We start from the raw sequence: 17,115 nt of genomic DNA on the forward strand, positions 1-17,115 counted from the left end.
TAATATGTATATTTAATTGTCTTGTTTCTCTATTAGCTAGGAATGTGATAACTCACTCCCTGTGTGTTGTTGTGTTTGGATCCTGTGATGATCTTGAACTTGTGTTCGGGGGAGCAGATGAATAGGTGGATGACTATGAAGAACCTCATGCTAGAGGACACGGGAACACCACGCTCTGATAGGATGTGACATTAGGATATAGGTTCTATATTAATTGTATGAGACTTATATGACTTTCTTTGAGTCGAGATGACTTTATTATTTATTTGGACAAGTTTGAATATGATGTAGAAGAAAGTGAATGTGAGCCTTTTACCCATTTGAAAAGCTTGTATTTAAAAATGTTTTAAAAATACTTTTAATTAATATTTGAATTTTTATTCCTTTATTAATATATATGTGAGAGGTAGAGGGTGTCACAATATTGATTAAGAAAATAAAAAGAAAAGATATTTATTGTGGAGATTATAAGAGAATGTAAAAAAAATAGTCACAGAAAACATAATTTTGTGTGCCCCAATGAAAAATTCTGTTTTTAATTCCTTAATTAATGTTCCGACCACACTTGTAGTTGATACACACTTTATCTTTATTTTTTCCAATCTGTAAAATTGTGAAAATGGGGTATGAAATTTGGTGCGCAAGCAAACAACACAACCCTTTCTGATAGAAGTGTCAGAGCTCTGAAAGCACTTGCTGGATTAACCCAATATTTTGCACTTTTCACCATACCATCACCCTCTTCATTGTGTCTGCTACCATTCAGTGAAGCTTAACTGTAAGTGGAGGCCAAAATTAAACAAATACGTAAATGAATGCATAAATAATGAGTTAAAGCAAAAGAGGTGTGGGCCAGATTCTGATATAGTCAATTTATGAACCCCAAGTGAGTAATAATGCGTTTTAACATATGAAAAATTTCATGAATGAGGAGGGTCAAGGACTATCCCTTAATGGTCCCCAAAGCTTGATATCAGGGGGCACACGGCCACACGCATAATTGATTGACTCGTAGAAATAAAATAACCCTCTAATGGATGATTCATACTACATAAGATGAATAATAAAAAAAAAGGAGTCCATAAAGATTGCAACAAATCACATTACCATCAAATGTTTTACCAAAGATCAATTAATCAAAATCCATTTTAAGGTTGAATATGAGTTGGCACAAACTACTGCTCCAATATTCTGTACTTATTTAGTTTATTTTTTGGTTGGAGCCAACTAAATAATTACTTGTTTAGTTGATTGATTCCTTGATATAGACAAATTCTTGAGTACAATCTTCTGAAGTGAATCATCATAATAAGATTTTAATGTTATTCATTCTTTAGGTGATGAGGGAATTAGGGAGATGAGGACCCGGATTCTTTAACACATTGAAATCATTATATGAAGATCAGACAGTTTATATTTTCTTTCAATAGATCATACTTAAGCTATGTACTCGAGAATTGAACAGTTCAATCTTCAGGTAATGGTACCAATTCATTCCTATATAAATGCGTGACTTTAGAAAATCAGTTTCCGAACAATTATAGTGGATTGGTAAGTGCACTGAGTTTTACTTTCTCTATGAAGATGTGTGCTTACCATATTTGGCCACATTTAATGATACAAACAATCCAAATCAAATTATATACCCCCCAAACAAGCAATTAACTAGGTTTTATGAAAGATTGTGAGCAATTTTCGAGACCAAAAATACAAAAAGCAGATTGGTTAGTGCCTACGTCAAATATTTGGTACGTGGACCCCTGACCGATGTCCCACAAATCTAACAAAATTTAGAGTCTTGGGTGCCAAATAGTACAATAAATAAAGGCATGGTTTCCCATAAGCAAACCACAAAATCGCAAGACATAGATCTATAAGACTCGAAGGCACTACCAAGTTTCCAGCCACAACCACCGCTACAAGATGTTTAAAAACAATAACCACAAAAATAGTGTCTCTCGAATTCATATGCAATAATACAACCTCAAATTATGCAAACAATATATGTGACATGAAAAAAAAATGCATAATGAGGATTTGTGTGCTCTGGATTTTCGTTTACGACTTGCTAGAGCTTTTTTTCTTGACCTATAATGAAGACAAATTCACACGATTGTCGGTAAGACGGAGGAAGGGAGAGATTAAGGGTGAATGATCAATGATGGGGATGGGGGTAGGGCCACCTTGCCTTAGCCGACACAAATCACAAAGCTCATATCATATGACACTTGATTTGGTTCCTCTCCTATATCAAAGGACTTGTCCATAGGAACACGTAAAAAACTAAAGTTGCTCCTATGATGCTTAATTAGCTAGACCCTTATATGTCCATCAATTTTGTTACAAACTTAGAATATATTGTTTTATGAATATAGGAGTTATAAGATTGGTTGGATGGTTGAAGAGAAAATGGGATTGAAAATGAGAAATTGTGGATTTAAATCTTTCTTATTAATAAATAATTAATAAATTAGCAATTAACATTTGTTGATAAAAAAAATGTTATTAAAAAATATTGTAGTTTCTAAGGAATCGAATGTGTATTTGATAAAATGAAGATTATGATTATGATTCCAATTGTTGAGTTGTATTTCTTATTTTTTACATTCGTAGCTAACTTGCCATGAAAGATAAACCTTGTTCTTTTTGTTGAAAAGCTACTCTAAATGGTTGGCGTAGCTCGTATTTTGAGATTGCATTTTACTACTAGATTTGGAGAAATTTATTCCACTGTCCCTCGACTTTGTCACCTCCAAAGATGGTGTAGTGATTGTGACTGTAGCAGGGATTACCTCACTCTTTTCATGTAATAGGGAAAATTAAGCTGTTTCGTGTGGGAGAGAGGCAATGGTAGCATTGGCAAAGCAAACAAAGATGGAATAATCTTTGTGTTATGTAATTGGTAAAAAATCCCACAGTTGTAAACAAGAAACGTGGTTTTACTTCTGAAAGAAAAAAATTCATATTCGGTTGTTTAATGTCAAACATGGTTATGTCTTTAAAACTTTGGTTAAAGCAAAAGCTAAGATAGTAATTTTTTGCAATTTGTGAAGAATTTTATATTAAATTTTATTATAAATTTGGTTTTGAAATAAAAGCTTTTCAACATAAATCATTCTACTTTAGTTTTCAATTTTGACTCAAATTAATTGTGTAAAATCAAGAGAATAAATATCAACTTTATAAATATTCTGTGAGATATAATCTTAATAAAACAATATATTTTTTAAAATTTATATTAAAAACTACTAAAATTTAGGTCTCTTAAAAAATTAAGTTTAACATATAAGTGTATTTAATTAAATAATAATAATAATAATTAATGCTACTGTTGCTATCATAATTTATTATAGAGATTAATGGTTATGCATAGATAATATAATATTGTATAAATAATTTATCCGACTATTTATGCTTTCTTTTGAGATTGCACGACTCTTTCATTGTAGATTCGGACTTGTGTTGCTGTGTTCCAATTGAGCTAATTAAACAAAACTTATTTAGCTTCTTTGTTGCAAACAAAAAAAAAAAAATACCGTAGCTTTTTAATATAAATATAATAGCTTATCTCTCTGACATTGATAAAAACTTGATGAAAAAGAAAAAAAAGAAAAAGAAAAAGAGCATTCATTTAACAACTCAACTCAATTATTTATTGACTCTGTTAATTCGGAAGTTTTTCTTTCTTTCTTTCTTTCCGTCCGTGGACGGTGATGAACCTATTACAAAGGTGTCACGTGGTTTCGTAGGGGCTGGAGTTTAGACTTATGGTTGATAAATGAAAAAAAATACAAAATAAACCTAATTATTATCAACTTTTTTTTCATCATTAATATTATAAGGAACATAAATAAAAAATAATTAATATTACATTAAAAAACTAAAATAACAATTATTTTAAAATTTATTTTTTCTTATTAGACGAACATTATTATATAGAGAAGGGAGTGATACTTTACTTTTTCTCTTTACCTGTCTTTATTGCATCATTAATTTATTTCATATTTTTCTCTCTCATTTATCTTTTTTTCTTTGTCGTAAAATTTGATAGATATTTTTTTCATATTTTATTATTATTTTAACTAGCATAATTAAAATTTTTGACTTTCTAATAAGATTTTAAGATATTTTTACAAATTTCAATCATTTAGATTAGCTATGGATTATAGTTATTAATCTTTTTGTATGATGTAATCTTGTTGGATATGATTTAAGGAGAAAGTGAGTCTAAATTATTTTAAAAAAATGATTTTGAACAATTTAGTTTTTATAAAATGTTTTTGACAATATGAATTTACCTAATGTAATATATTAGTTCGCCCAAAAAAATCCAGTGTTAACTCGTTGGCAAGTGTACCAAATCGTCACAAGTAGTAAAGTTCTCGGAAGTACGAGTGTCGAATCCACATGAATTTTGTTTATACTTATATTAATGCAAACCTAATTTAAAAGCAAGGGATACGAATTTAAAATAAAAGATAAAGAAAGATAGAAGATAAGGTAAATAAAAGATAAGATATTTAAAGATAAGATTAAAAGATAAAAGATTGAAAGATCAAACTAAAAGATAAAATATTTAAATTACAATAAAGATAACTACTTCTATGAAATTCAAATAAAGCCTAAATCTACTAAGCCTAACTACGTACTCCTAATAAAATCCCTAATAAAACTCAACAGTAAAATAAGGAATAACTACTCTCAAGAAAAACCAACAATAGAAAAGTAGGGAATAAAAGTTATATATTAAAATCGCTAAAACCTGACAAGTCTAATTAGCCTAGATATATGGATTCTGGATTTATCTGTTATCAATACTAGTGAACTAATTCTGTCCCACATCTATCCATCTACTTGCCCCTGATGCCTCATGATGACAAGCCTACCTTAATTACCTATCTTCCAAATGCCCTTTGCGAAGACTCAATAACTAAGATGCATTAAGATTACATTCTAGATGTTTGCTAAAGCATGGGCATTGAGGCATTAAGTCATGCTAACCTAATGATTTCTTTCTTTTATTGTTCTATTAAGCGTTACCCTCTCCCGAGTGGCCTAACCCTTAAAACCGATTCACGCAATCATTCCTTATGCCTAATTAGGCTTTACCCTCTCCCGAGTGGCCTAAAGACTAACCGAAAACAAAGTCCGAGATGCAGAATAAGCAAGAAAGAAAAGCAGATAAAAGAACCTGAAAGGAAAACCCTCTAAAAGATAACCCGATAATTTCTTCTTTTTAGTGTTCTCTTTAGCGTTACCCTCTCCCGAGTGGCCTAACCCTTAGAACAGATTCAAGTATTCATTCCTTACCCCTAATTAGGCTTTACCCTCTCCCGAGTGGACTAAACCCTAACAGAAAGCAAGTTCCGAGATACAGGATGTAAAAAGAAAGAACGGTAAATAAATAAAAGAACCTGGAGGAAATTTCTCTTTTTTATTGATAACTCTTGAAATGCTCCATACATCATTGACTTTTTAGGCCTGCCAGGCCTTAGCTAGAGGGATTAGCCACTCATGATCATGAGGGCTTTACAATGAGAGGAGGGGTGAAAGAGGAGGGGTGAAAGAAAGAAAGGGAGTAAATGAAACAACCCTTAGGAGAGGGGTTCTGGGGTGGTGTTTTTCCTTGGACTGCCTTTCTATTTATAGTTATTGAAGTGGGCTTTGGGCCTTCGTAGGCGCGCTTAGCGCGTGTACTTCCTGGGCCCGCTTAGCCTGTGACGCGCGCGTATTGGGTTGGACCTTTTTCAAATTTTCTTCTTTTCTTCAATTTTTCTGTCCTTTTTGTTTGTTACACCTCCAATTTTTATATCTGCAACCAAAAATTCAATTTAATTAATTTTTTAACTTTTAATCACAAATAATTGCTAAATAATTAATTTCAGGCCAATATTTGACTAATTTTTTACTATTAAAATACAATTATTTAGCCGTTATCATCCAGTTATATCAAGATTCTTCGAATTAGTTCATAATTGGAATTGTATTTCTCAAACAAATTACTAAAAATATCAGATAATTAAAATAAGGAAAATAAATCATCTGTAATTCCCTCTTCTACATGACTACATCAGTGATTGAAATATACGTATTATACTTAACACAGTCATCCCTACTTATTTTGGCTTGCGTATCTAATTTCATAGCTGCGTGTACTATTGGCAATTATGTGTGGGATAAATGTGGTGAGAGATTGCATATGTAAGTTTTGATGCTATATTTAGTGAGTTTAAATTAGGTTTATTGTTGATTAATTGGTAAAAAAATAAGAATGATTTGGAATCCATGAACAAATCTTTCACATTCTTGGTGTTGTGCAAACCCAAGACCTCCAAGAAGTCCATGTAGCCGCTGAAACGAAAGAATAACTTGGCGGTGGTGGTGTTGCGCAACCCAATTCTCTTTCTGTCACAAAACCAAAATATAACATACGTGAAAAAAATGAATAAAAACTATTTGATTTATTTTCTCTTGAATGACAGTACAACCGTAAGTATTTCCTTTATCTAAAACATAAAATACATACATAGAGAAAGTTTACCTAAAGGTCTAGAAAACCAGTACATTCGTAAAAAAATATCGTGTTTCATGTAAAAATAATTTATTTAATATCAGAATTCATATTTAATTCTCATGTAAAATTCTTTCACAATTACAAATCATAGAGATTCGTCTCTAAAGACTTGCAGTTATGGTTAGACGAAGATGCATGTAGCATGCAGCATGCATATTACGCCATTATTAGGAAGAACAAGAAATGAATGATCTGAATTTGAAAACACTGTTATCATCATGCAAAACCATTCACCAAGCCTTCCAAATCTACGCTCAAATGGTGGTCACAGGGCGCCACCACGACCCATTCCTCATGACATCACACATCTCCTTCTTCGCCACTCCCACCTTCCCTTCACCCAAATCCCCAACCCCGACCTCTTCCTCTTCAACCTCTTCATCAGAGCCTTCTCTCTCTCCCACTCACCCCACCACGCTCTCTCTCTCTCTCTACAAAAAAATGCTATCTTTTTCCCCACCCATCATCACCCATCACCCCTGACACCTTCCCCTTCCCCTTCCTCCTCAAGTCCTGCGCCTAGCTTTTGCTTCCAAAACTCGGCCATCAGGTTCATACCCACCTTATAAAAAGTGGATTTGAGTCCAATGTCTTCATTGTCAACGCGCTTTTGCAAATGGATGCCGGTAATGCGTGAAAGGTCTTTGATGAAAGTCCTGTGAGGGATTCTGTTTCTTATAACACGGTGATTAACGGGCTTGTGCGTAAGGGTCGTGCTGGTTGTTCTCTCAGGGTTATTACGGAGATGACACAGGTTTTTGTTGAGCCGGATGGGTATACGTTCGTCGCGTTTTTGTCTGCATGTTCCTCCTTCGAGGATCGGTTGATTGGGAAGGTGGTGCATGTGTTGGTGTATAGGAAATTGGATTGTTTAGGTGGGAATGTGTTGTTGGTGAATGTTGAGGTTGCTAGAAGGTTGTTTGATCAAATGGGGGGGAGAGATGTCGTTTCTTGGACTGCTATGATTAGTGGTTACTGTCATGCTGGGTGTTTTCAAGAAGCATTGGAATTGTTTGTGCAGTTGGAGGAATTGAGGATGGAACCTGACGAGGTCGTGGCAGTTGCTCCTCTTTCTGCGTGTGCATGGCTTGGTGCCCTTGAGTTGGGAAGAAGGATCCACCACAAGTATGATGGTGAGAGTTGGCAGTGTGGTTACCACAGAGGATTCGCTTGTGCTGTTGTGGATATGTATGCCAAGTGTGGAAGCATAGACACTGCTTTGGATGTGTTTGTCAACACAAGCGATGATATGAAAACTACTTTTCTCTATAACTCCATTGTGTCTGGCCTTGCTCATCATGGCCGTGGTAAACATGATGCTATGGGCTTTGTTTGAAGAAATGAGGTTGCTAGGATTAAAGCCAGATGAGGTCACATTTGTAGCACTTTTATGTGCTTGTGGGCATAGTGGTTTGGTTGATGAAGGAAAGAGGCTGTTTGAGTCCATGTTGAGTGAGTATGGTGTTAATCATCAGATGGAGCATTATGGCTGTATGATTGACCTTCTTAGTAGGGCTGGTCATTTGAATGAAGCATATCGTTTGATTCAAAATATGCTGTTGAAGGCCAATGCTGTGATATGGAGAGCATTGTTGAGTGCTTGTAAGGTACATGGAGATGTGGAATTTGCTAAACTAGCCAGCCAATAGCTTCTTGCGGTGGAGCATGATCATGGAGTCCGTTATGTGATGCTATCTAATATGCCAGCTCTCATGGAAAAGAATGATGAAGCTGCAAGTGTGAGAAAGGCAATTGATAATGTTGTCATCCAGAAGCCTCTGGCTGGAGCTACGTGGAAATGAATGGAGCTCTTCACAAATTTCTGGCTGGTGATAAGTCTCAGCCGGAGGCCAAAGTAACTGAGTTCATGCTCAGGGACATTGATACGGGACTGAAATCTATTTTCCATAGTATTAGTGTATCAAAAATGGTGTTTGATGTAGATTAAGAATGTGTTTAGGTAAAGAGTTTAATTAATTCTTTATTTAAATTTTTTATCAAATCAGAGCTTATTAATTAATTCTGTATCATAAGCTTAATTGTGAAATAAGTTTAAAAAAAGTTCATTTTGACAAGTTCCTCATAAGCTTATGTTAAGTCAAAAGTCACCACCTTCGTAATCCCTGCTAAGATTGAACATTTTTTTTGCTAAACATCCTGATTTGAGGGTTGAGAGCTTCTCTGCTCACTTTGACCTCATTTAGTTGTTATTGACTAAATCAAACTCTCATCAAACTATGACAAACCAACAAAGGGAAGATCATGCACGGAACTCCTTATGATCTTTGATGATTAATCCAAAATAAAATATATATTGATATGAACTTTTATATTATTATAACTTCGAAGCTTATTTCTTAAAATTATACAATTCTGTATCTTTTCTATTTTGTGACACGTCCCATGAATTATGAGCTTCTATTAAATTATTTTTTTTCCTTCTTTAATCAATTATAAAATCAAATGAGACTTATAATTCTCTTAATAATTTTAATTAATATTAAAAAGATAAAATATAAAAAGTAAAAGTTAAAAAGATACTTGAAATAGTGTTTTAACCAAACCTTACAAGATACTGTAACAAGGTTTATGGCATGTTTGGGAAGGTGGTGTGTGATCACACAAAATCAAGGTTAAAATCTTCTTTTAGAGCAACTCCTTGTTACTTCTAAAAAATCATGTGAATTGATTAGATCCATCACCTTTTTTATGGAATCCAAACACACACTTAACTTAAGTACAGTAAAAGTAAAATTCACGTGCTTCTTGAACCTCCAAAGCCACTATCAGCCAAAGTGTTGAAGTGGGTGAAGTAGAAGTAGCATAGCAGTTTGTTCTTCCAGGGAAAGTGAAAGTTCTTAAGCAGGGGAAGAACAATGGAAATTAAGTGGAGAAACTATGACACGTGTCATAATCTGGAGCTGTACATTAATCCAACGGTCCAAATGTCAGCAAAGGAAGGGTAACATTACACACCTTATCTTTCATTCATTCAATCAAAAACAGAAGGCACACTCACTCACTGGTCATTTTATGTTTTTTCTCTCTACCCTCATTCATTCTCAGTCTCAATTTTGTTCAACACTCTCAGAGCCCTTTTCTGCTCCCACGCATATGCATACCGCACAACCACGATCACCTTTCGGTAACTGTTCCTAACATCCATTTCTCCTTTTTTTGCTTTCCAAATAATTTTTCATTTCTTTATTGCTAGAATCTGTCAATGCAAAAAATCAATATCAACTAAAGTTACAAAATTACCACATATGTTCAAAACTGTTTATTTACCATTTTGTTTTTTCCCTTGCAAAATTGTGAAATGTCCATGTGTTACTTAGGTTATGAGCTTCCAATGTTTTTTGCATATCTATTTGTGTTGATTGTTGAACAAAAGGTGTTATTTAACCTTTTAATTGTACTAAGCTTCATGTTACTCTTCTAATTCATCCTGTTTTCTTGATGTTTGCATATGTGAACTGATTTTTTTGCTCTCAAAATTAAATGATTTTTAGAGTAATATGGAGATCACGAGCAGCCATAACAGCGGCAGCATGATGTGGTTTTTCAAAGATAAGGGCTTTGATGACAACAGTGCACAAGGAATGTTCCGAAAGTGCCGGCGCCTCGAGGGTGTGCACCAAGAAAGAGCAAGTGAGAATTGGGACTATTTGAGAAGCATTGGCATTGAGGAAAGGAAGCTACCCTCAATTGTTTCAAAATGCCCCAAAATTCTTGCATTGGATCTTTATGAGAAGATTGTGCCCACTGTTGAGTGTCTCAGGACATTAGGAACAAAACCTAATGAGGTTGCTTCTGCCATAGCCAAATTTCCTCACATACTGTCGAACAGCGTGGAAGAGAAGCTTTGTCCCCTTTTGGCGTTCTTTCAGACTCTAGGTATCCCTGAAAAGCAAATTGGGAAAATGATACTGCTCAACCCTAGGCTTGTTAGCTACAGCATTGCAACGAAGCTGACGGAAATTGTGAACTTCCTTGCCAACCTTGGTCTCAATAAGGATGGAATGATCGGAAAAGTTATAGTCAGAGACCCATATATTATGGGTTATAGTGTCGATAAGAGGCTCCGCCCTACTTCGGAGTTTCTCAAGTCAATAGGGCTGAGTGAGGCAGATCTTCAGGCGGTGGCTGTGAACTTCCCGGCAATCTTGAGTAGAGATGTGAACAAGCTTTTGGTACCCAATTATGCATATCTAAAGAAACGTGGATTTGAAGACAGACAGATAGTTGCTTTGGTGGTTGGTTTTCCTCCTATCCTGATCAAGAGCATCCAAAATTCGTTAGAACCAAGAATCAAGTTTTTAGTAGATGTAATGGGGAGACAAGTTGACGAAGTCATTGATTATCCTTGCTTCTTTCGTCATGGTCTGAAGAGAAGAATAGAACCACGGTACAAACTTCTAAAGGAGAGGAGTTTAAATTGTAGCTTGAGTGAAATGTTGGATTGTAATAGGAAGAAGTTCTTCATGAAATTTGGCTTGTTAGAAGGGCATGCCTTGAGTAACTAGGTCTCATCCCTATTTTATTTTTATTTTTGATTGATTTTCATAATTAGTTAAATAGTTTATCAATATTTCTGTCCTCTGATGTGGAGTCCGGTAACTTTCAAAGATTTTTGTGATTCCATATATGTCTGATCTTTTGTTCAAATTCATAGTTTTGTCATATGTTGTAACTAAGATGATAGGTTATCCTTTGAATCTATGATTTAGATATGTTTGCCTGGAATGGATACTGAGGGTTACTCTCCCAACTTATGAAGTGGAGTTACCAGATGAAGCAGCTTTTGTCACAGCTGCAAGGGAGCTTGGTTGAGTTTTTCACAAGGACTCAAACAATCATATCATATCATTGCATTGTATGAATTGAATTATGAAAATGGCAAATAAGGTGACAGGTTGGTTAGCTCCTTTTATCATGTTTTTGTTATAGTTATATTTATACATATCTGCACTATTTTCTGATGTGCTCCAGTAATTTGGGTGGCCAAATTTGTCACCTGAGATGTGAGATTATATAATTTTTATTTAATAGAGTAATTCAGCTGCTATTGTCAACAAAGTTTGATATGGCTTCTCACTAAAACAAAATTATAGTAGGAATTTCAAAGTTATGACTCACTCTTCCACATCGTCATGTATCTATTCAACTAATTTCATCGTATGAGACCCATAAAAGAAAAAGTCCAATTATAGTTGCAGAATAGTCTGTGAAAGGGAAAGATTTTCAGAAAGTGTCTGTTCTTAAATCTGGTTTTAGGATGAAAAAATGAGGGAAGAAAATGATTTGCTTAAAGCCTTGCATGTTGTGAAGAATATGGGCTGAAAAAGGAGGATAGTAAAGGTCATGAGAATTAATATCTTAAAAAAGAGAAGCAAATAAATGTCAATAGATGACCAACTATAAGAAAATCATCTTTAACTGTCAATAAGAGAGAATTCAACTTGAAATTTTATAAATTATTTGGTTCATGTACCGCAATTCAGTGGTATATTTCTAGTCTGTATTCTGTGTTTAATTCTGATTGGTTCTGACAATAGGTTTGAACCTGACTGATATCTTTATTCCATATTAAAATTCTTTAAACAGAACAAGTATTTATCTCAGTTGGATGTAACAACACTAAACTTGGTAGAAAACAATATTCAACTGGTATTGACATTGGTTTCACATTCAATTTTCCAAAATCATGTTAAAATACCAATTTACATAATATTAGACAAATTTTGACATGTTAGATTTCACTGTTTTATTCTCAATTTAAGTAATTTTAGATAAATTTTGTATTTGATAAAAAATTTAGAGTTTTACTATTGACCTGCTTTTATAACAAAAATATCTAAATAATTCACATCATTTTAAAATTAATTTTGCCAATACTCATTCCAAATATACTAAAATAAATTTTCACATGTTATGTTTTCCATTCAAGAATTGGTTTTAAATTAAAAAAAAATTGAGTAGCTTTTGTATTATATAAAAAAAAAAATATTCAATTTTACTACCAACTTATTTTTATAATAAAAAAATTAAAACATATAAATACGTTATGACTTTTGCCAAAACTCATACTAAAACATCGTGAGCGGCAGGATTCGAACCTGCGCGGGCAGAGCCCACATGATTTCTAGTCATGCCCGATAACCACTCCGGCACGCCCACTTTTGTTCGCTTAGGATACCACTTTTAATAATCAAATTTGTTGTAAAGTTACAAAAACTAGGTAAAATGGAGCTACATAACACACATAAACGTATATCACATAGCAATATATCCACCGAGACTAACAAGAACCTACAATTTCAATTATGCATGCAGCTGTTCCTGATTGTCATAAAAATAATGTCTCAGCAATTGTCGTTCAAAGTGATGTATTCTTCGATGCTTACTAATTTTTGTAATTATGTATTTTTTATCGATAAATATTAATTTTGTTAAAATATTAATTTTATTAGCAGAAGGCATCGAATGGGTGACCGATCTTCCCTTCTCACCTTATATCTCCACTATGCATGTTGTTGTACTAATTAGTGTCATAGAAATTGAAGATTCAGTTTAATAAGATTGCAAGTTTTGTACAAAGTGGTGTATTCTCGGGATGAGAAAACAACTTTGCAATTTCCCCTGGCCTTTTGCAAAAAGCCTGGTGCTGTTGTGCTTCATACTTCAGATTAACTTCAAAAGGGATTTAAGATTAACCTAAGGAAGAATGCATTGTTACAATCAGTAAACTACTTGTAATTGTTGATTGTACTACATGATATGATATGTTTGATGGCCCAGGCATTAACAATTGCAAAATTCCGTTTAAGTTTGCCATTTTACCACGTCAGAATTTAGTTCTTATTTGAATGAAGTTTTTTTGGTCAGCCACTACAGAAGCAGCTTTGTAGATACACTAACATTAAATTCATCTATCCTTCAGAAGCAGCTTAGGTAGAATACCCATGCTATAAGTGTTTTACTAAGTTGTTGTGATAAGCTAACAATCACTATGAGCTATATACTATATTTTGTTTTATAGCTTATGTTAATCAATTGAGTTTTAAGCTAAGTGCTCACATTATGTTGCTTTAAATTACTAGTTGAGCCAAATGTTATTATGCTTGCAACTTCTCCCTGTATCTGACATTTTTAAATTTTAACCACCCAACATCTATGAATGCAGATTAAAAACCCAACCATTGCACCCAGTAGAAATTTTAAAAAACAAAAACAAAAACAATTTCTAAAGTCATTGCGATGACAAATAATATATTATAAAACAGTGACAAAAAAGAATCAAATAAATAGCATTCTAATAATTTTGCCCCAACCACATAAGTTTGGTTGCAAAACAATCAAATATCAGAAAGGAGAGGGATATATAAAAAAAAGTCAACAACAAAGAAATTTCAAGAGAAAAGGCAAAAAAACCAAAATGCTGCTTGCATGCTCCTATTGTGCGAACGCCTCCACTTAGGACAGCACATTTTCCGCTCCCATTTCTCATCCAAGCCGAGAAACACATCTTAAATGAAGTATGTATTACACCGAAGCTCCTTTATTACTATTATTTTCCTAACCCAAAATCAGAAAGATGGTTACGAGTTACGATATGATAACCACCTTAAGAAAACAACAAACACCAATGCCAATGAACCAATCAAGCACTAGGCTTGAGTATCTTCACTGTCTCCCATGTGAAATCCGGATCATCTCTTCCAAAATGTCCATAAGCAGCAGTCTTCTGGTACCTGAAGTTTCCTCCTCTCATGAGGTCAAGATTGATGGAAATCATTCCAGGCCTGAAGTCAAAATTCTCCTTAATCAAAGCCAGAATGTCACTGTCAGGTATCTTTCCAGTTTTGTAGGTGTCAACAAACACAGACAGTGGATCAGGCACTCCAATTGCATATGAAACCTGCACAATGCAACGGCGTGCGAGCCCCGATGCCACCACACTCTTTGCTGCCTGCCTAACAATGTATGCGCCACTCCTATCAACCTTGGTAGGATCCTTGCCAGAGAAGGCACCTCCACCATGAGCACCCCACCCACCATAGGTATCAATGATGATCTTCCTCCCAGTTAGTCCTGCATCTCCATGAGGCCCTCCAATCACAAACCTACCTGAAGGGTTTAGGTGGAAGATGGTCTTGTCATCAAGGTACTCAGCTGGAATCACAGGCTTTATCACATGCTCTTTCAAATCTTTTGCGATTTGTTCATTAGTCACAGTTTCATCATGTTGGGTTGAGATGAGGACTGTGTGCACACGGATAGGGACCATTGCCCCACCATCATTCCTATACTCAACAGTCACTTGGGTTTTTCCATCAGGCCTCAACCAAGGACATGTATTGTTCTTTCTTACTTCAGTGAGCTTGGCACCAAGCTTGGTAGCTAGCACATGAGTGAGTGGCATTAGCTCAGGTGTTTCATCTGTGGCATAACCAAACATGTGGCCTTGATCACCGGCTCCAATTTCCTCGGGCTTCTTGGTCAGGTGACCATGAACTCCCTGTGCAATGTCGGGGCTCTGTTGCTCGATGTTGACAAGAACATTGCACTTGTCAGCATCGAGACCAACATCAGCAGACACAAAACCAATACCTCTGCAAGTGTCGCGGACTATTTTCTCGTAGTTCACCTTGGCCTTGGTTGTGATCTCACCAAAGACCATGACCATGTTGGTTTTTGTACAGGTCTCGCAGGCAACCTTGCTCTCTTTGTCCTGCTCCAAGCAAGCATCGAGGATGGCATCCGAAACCTGGTCACAGATCTTGTCGGGGTGGCCTTCATTTACAGATTCTGAGGTGAAGAGGAAGGTTTCCATCTCTGTCGTTCAAAGTTAGAAAAATAAAAAAGAAAAAGCATGGAGCATATGTACATGTTAATTGACTTATATATAGAAACAACTAAGTTGAAATTGTTAAGGCAACTTCTAGTGCATACATATCTAAAAAATGATCAATCAAAGTTTCTAAAACGTCCTGCAAGGAAGACGGCTCTACCACCAAGGAAAGAAAATACAAATTCACATTTCAAATGCATACGGCTAAACCACTTTAATGATTATGCATAATTAGAATAATGATTAAGAACTCCTTTAGTTGCTTTTAAAATTTTCATCGTTACATGATATTAAGAAAGTCTTTAAATAACCTACATTTATAAGTAAAAATAATTATAATTATGCTATGTTTAGATTAAAAGTTGCTGTGGAAATTACTTTTGCAAAGTCCAATATATAATAGCAAATTCTAATACAGATAATGAAGAAAGAAGAATTTACAACTTTAGAAGTAAAAATACTTTCAAACTCTCCTTATTGAAATCCAAGCATGCACTTAAAATTCAAGTATGTAATAATACTGTAGAGAGTTTTACACAAACAAAAATGAATGGATTATACATAATTATTTATGAGGAAAAAGGTTATGCCCTATAGAAAGTTTTACATAGTAATCCAACTACATTCTATTATGTATAATAAGTTTAATGACTTTTAAAATAATAATCTTAAAGTAATTCAAACGATGATATATGATTAGATGACGGTATAAAATTTTATACCATCATTATATAAGTTTTAAACTCTTGAATTAATACATATATAATTTATTCTTATACCAAAAACTGGTCATCGGCTTTTATGTGAATTTTGTACAAATTAAAATTGTTGATTGTTAATAAAATGTTGCATTGATCTAGATTTGAATCTAACAGTTGAAAGAGGCGTGAGATTGCATGTTCGTGAATAGAAATAAAATCTTATTATATGCGTTTCGCTATATCTCAAATAGAAACGGCATTGTCTATTATTGAAACGTGATCTACCATCGCAATTCACAAACATGTTCAAATACGCATTGGCAGAATAAAGCAGAGAAAGTTACGAATGAAATAACAAGAGCCAGGAAAAAGGTATATGTAGGGTTATCAGATAAATGGACAAATTATTAGATCCTAAATGCAAATTAAAATGGCGAAAGAGTAGAATAATGATACGTACCGTGTGTATTTTGGTGTAGGGATTGAGAAGGAGAAGGAGATGCGAAATTGAAAAGGAAGAGATGAGATGAATAGTGTTATCTCTAAATATATTGCAACGCAATAGAGTCAGAGAGAGATTACGTAGACGGAAGACTCGCTCTATCTCCCTTCTCTCTCTCCCTCCCTCTTATTTTCTGTCTATTTTTTAAAAACTGCAACATACTAACACTTGTCCTATATTTGAATTCATAACAAAAAATTTAAAATAAAGACAAATAAATAAAATTGATGTGAAGACAAAATAAATAAGGGTTGTTCCTCTAAAATAAGCTAAATTAAGTGCAGGTTACGACTTACGAGTATGATAGGTATACAACCCTTACTTTATTTAGTAACAAAAATAAACAAATTTGATATTTGTGCATGTGTATTAGAGATGCAAGCTAGATAAGAGCCCAAAATGAATTGTTTAAGAAGCACATAAGCTTCCTTGAAAAGAAAGAAAAAGAAGCAGATAAGCTCTAAAATTCTCATCACACCTAAGT

The 17,115-nt window shown here is 34.3% G+C and overlaps 2 protein-coding genes, 1 non-coding gene and 1 pseudogene across 3 annotated transcripts; 2 read left to right on the forward strand and 2 right to left on the reverse strand.

The window, feature by feature from the left end:
• Positions 1 to 6,613: 6,613 nt before the first annotated feature.
• LOC100816077 (pentatricopeptide repeat-containing protein At2g22410, mitochondrial-like) lies at positions 6,614 to 8,558 on the forward strand (annotated as a pseudogene).
• Positions 8,559 to 9,635: 1,077 nt separating this feature from the next.
• On the forward strand, positions 9,636 to 11,174 carry LOC100816929 (uncharacterized). Its single transcript, NM_001252878.1, has 2 exons — positions 9,636 to 9,719; positions 10,087 to 11,174. The coding sequence occupies exon 2, from the start codon at positions 10,093 to 10,095 to the stop codon at positions 11,098 to 11,100; it is 1,008 nt and encodes a 335-aa protein (NP_001239807.1). The 5' UTR covers positions 9,636 to 9,719; positions 10,087 to 10,092; the 3' UTR covers positions 11,101 to 11,174.
• A 1,498-nt stretch (positions 11,175 to 12,672) lies between these two features.
• TRNAS-AGA (transfer RNA serine (anticodon AGA)) lies at positions 12,673 to 12,754 on the reverse strand. Its single transcript has one exon. It is a non-coding gene; the product is annotated as a tRNA-Ser (tRNA).
• Positions 12,755 to 13,865: 1,111 nt separating this feature from the next.
• LOC100816602 (S-adenosylmethionine synthase 1) lies at positions 13,866 to 16,732 on the reverse strand. The gene is made up of 2 exons (XM_003536941.5): positions 16,590 to 16,732; positions 13,866 to 15,412 (listed from the first exon to the last, which is right to left on the reverse strand). The coding sequence occupies exon 2, from the start codon at positions 15,408 to 15,410 to the stop codon at positions 14,238 to 14,240; it is 1,173 nt and encodes a 390-aa protein (XP_003536989.1). The 5' UTR covers positions 15,411 to 15,412; positions 16,590 to 16,732; the 3' UTR covers positions 13,866 to 14,237.
• Between the last annotated feature and the right edge of the window lie 383 nt (positions 16,733 to 17,115).

Source organism: Glycine max, chromosome 10 (genome assembly GCF_000004515.6).
Source record: "Glycine max cultivar Williams 82 chromosome 10, Glycine_max_v4.0, whole genome shotgun sequence".
NCBI classification, from domain to species: domain Eukaryota; kingdom Viridiplantae; phylum Streptophyta; class Magnoliopsida; order Fabales; family Fabaceae; genus Glycine; species Glycine max.

Coding starts and splice junctions, on each gene's coding strand:
- LOC100816929 (NM_001252878.1), top strand. CDS start 10,093: ATGGAGATCACGAGCAGCCATAACAGCGGCAGCATGATGTGGTTTTTC.
- LOC100816602 (XM_003536941.5), bottom strand. CDS start 15,410: ATGGAAACCTTCCTCTTCACCTCAGAATCTGTAAATGAAGGCCACCCC.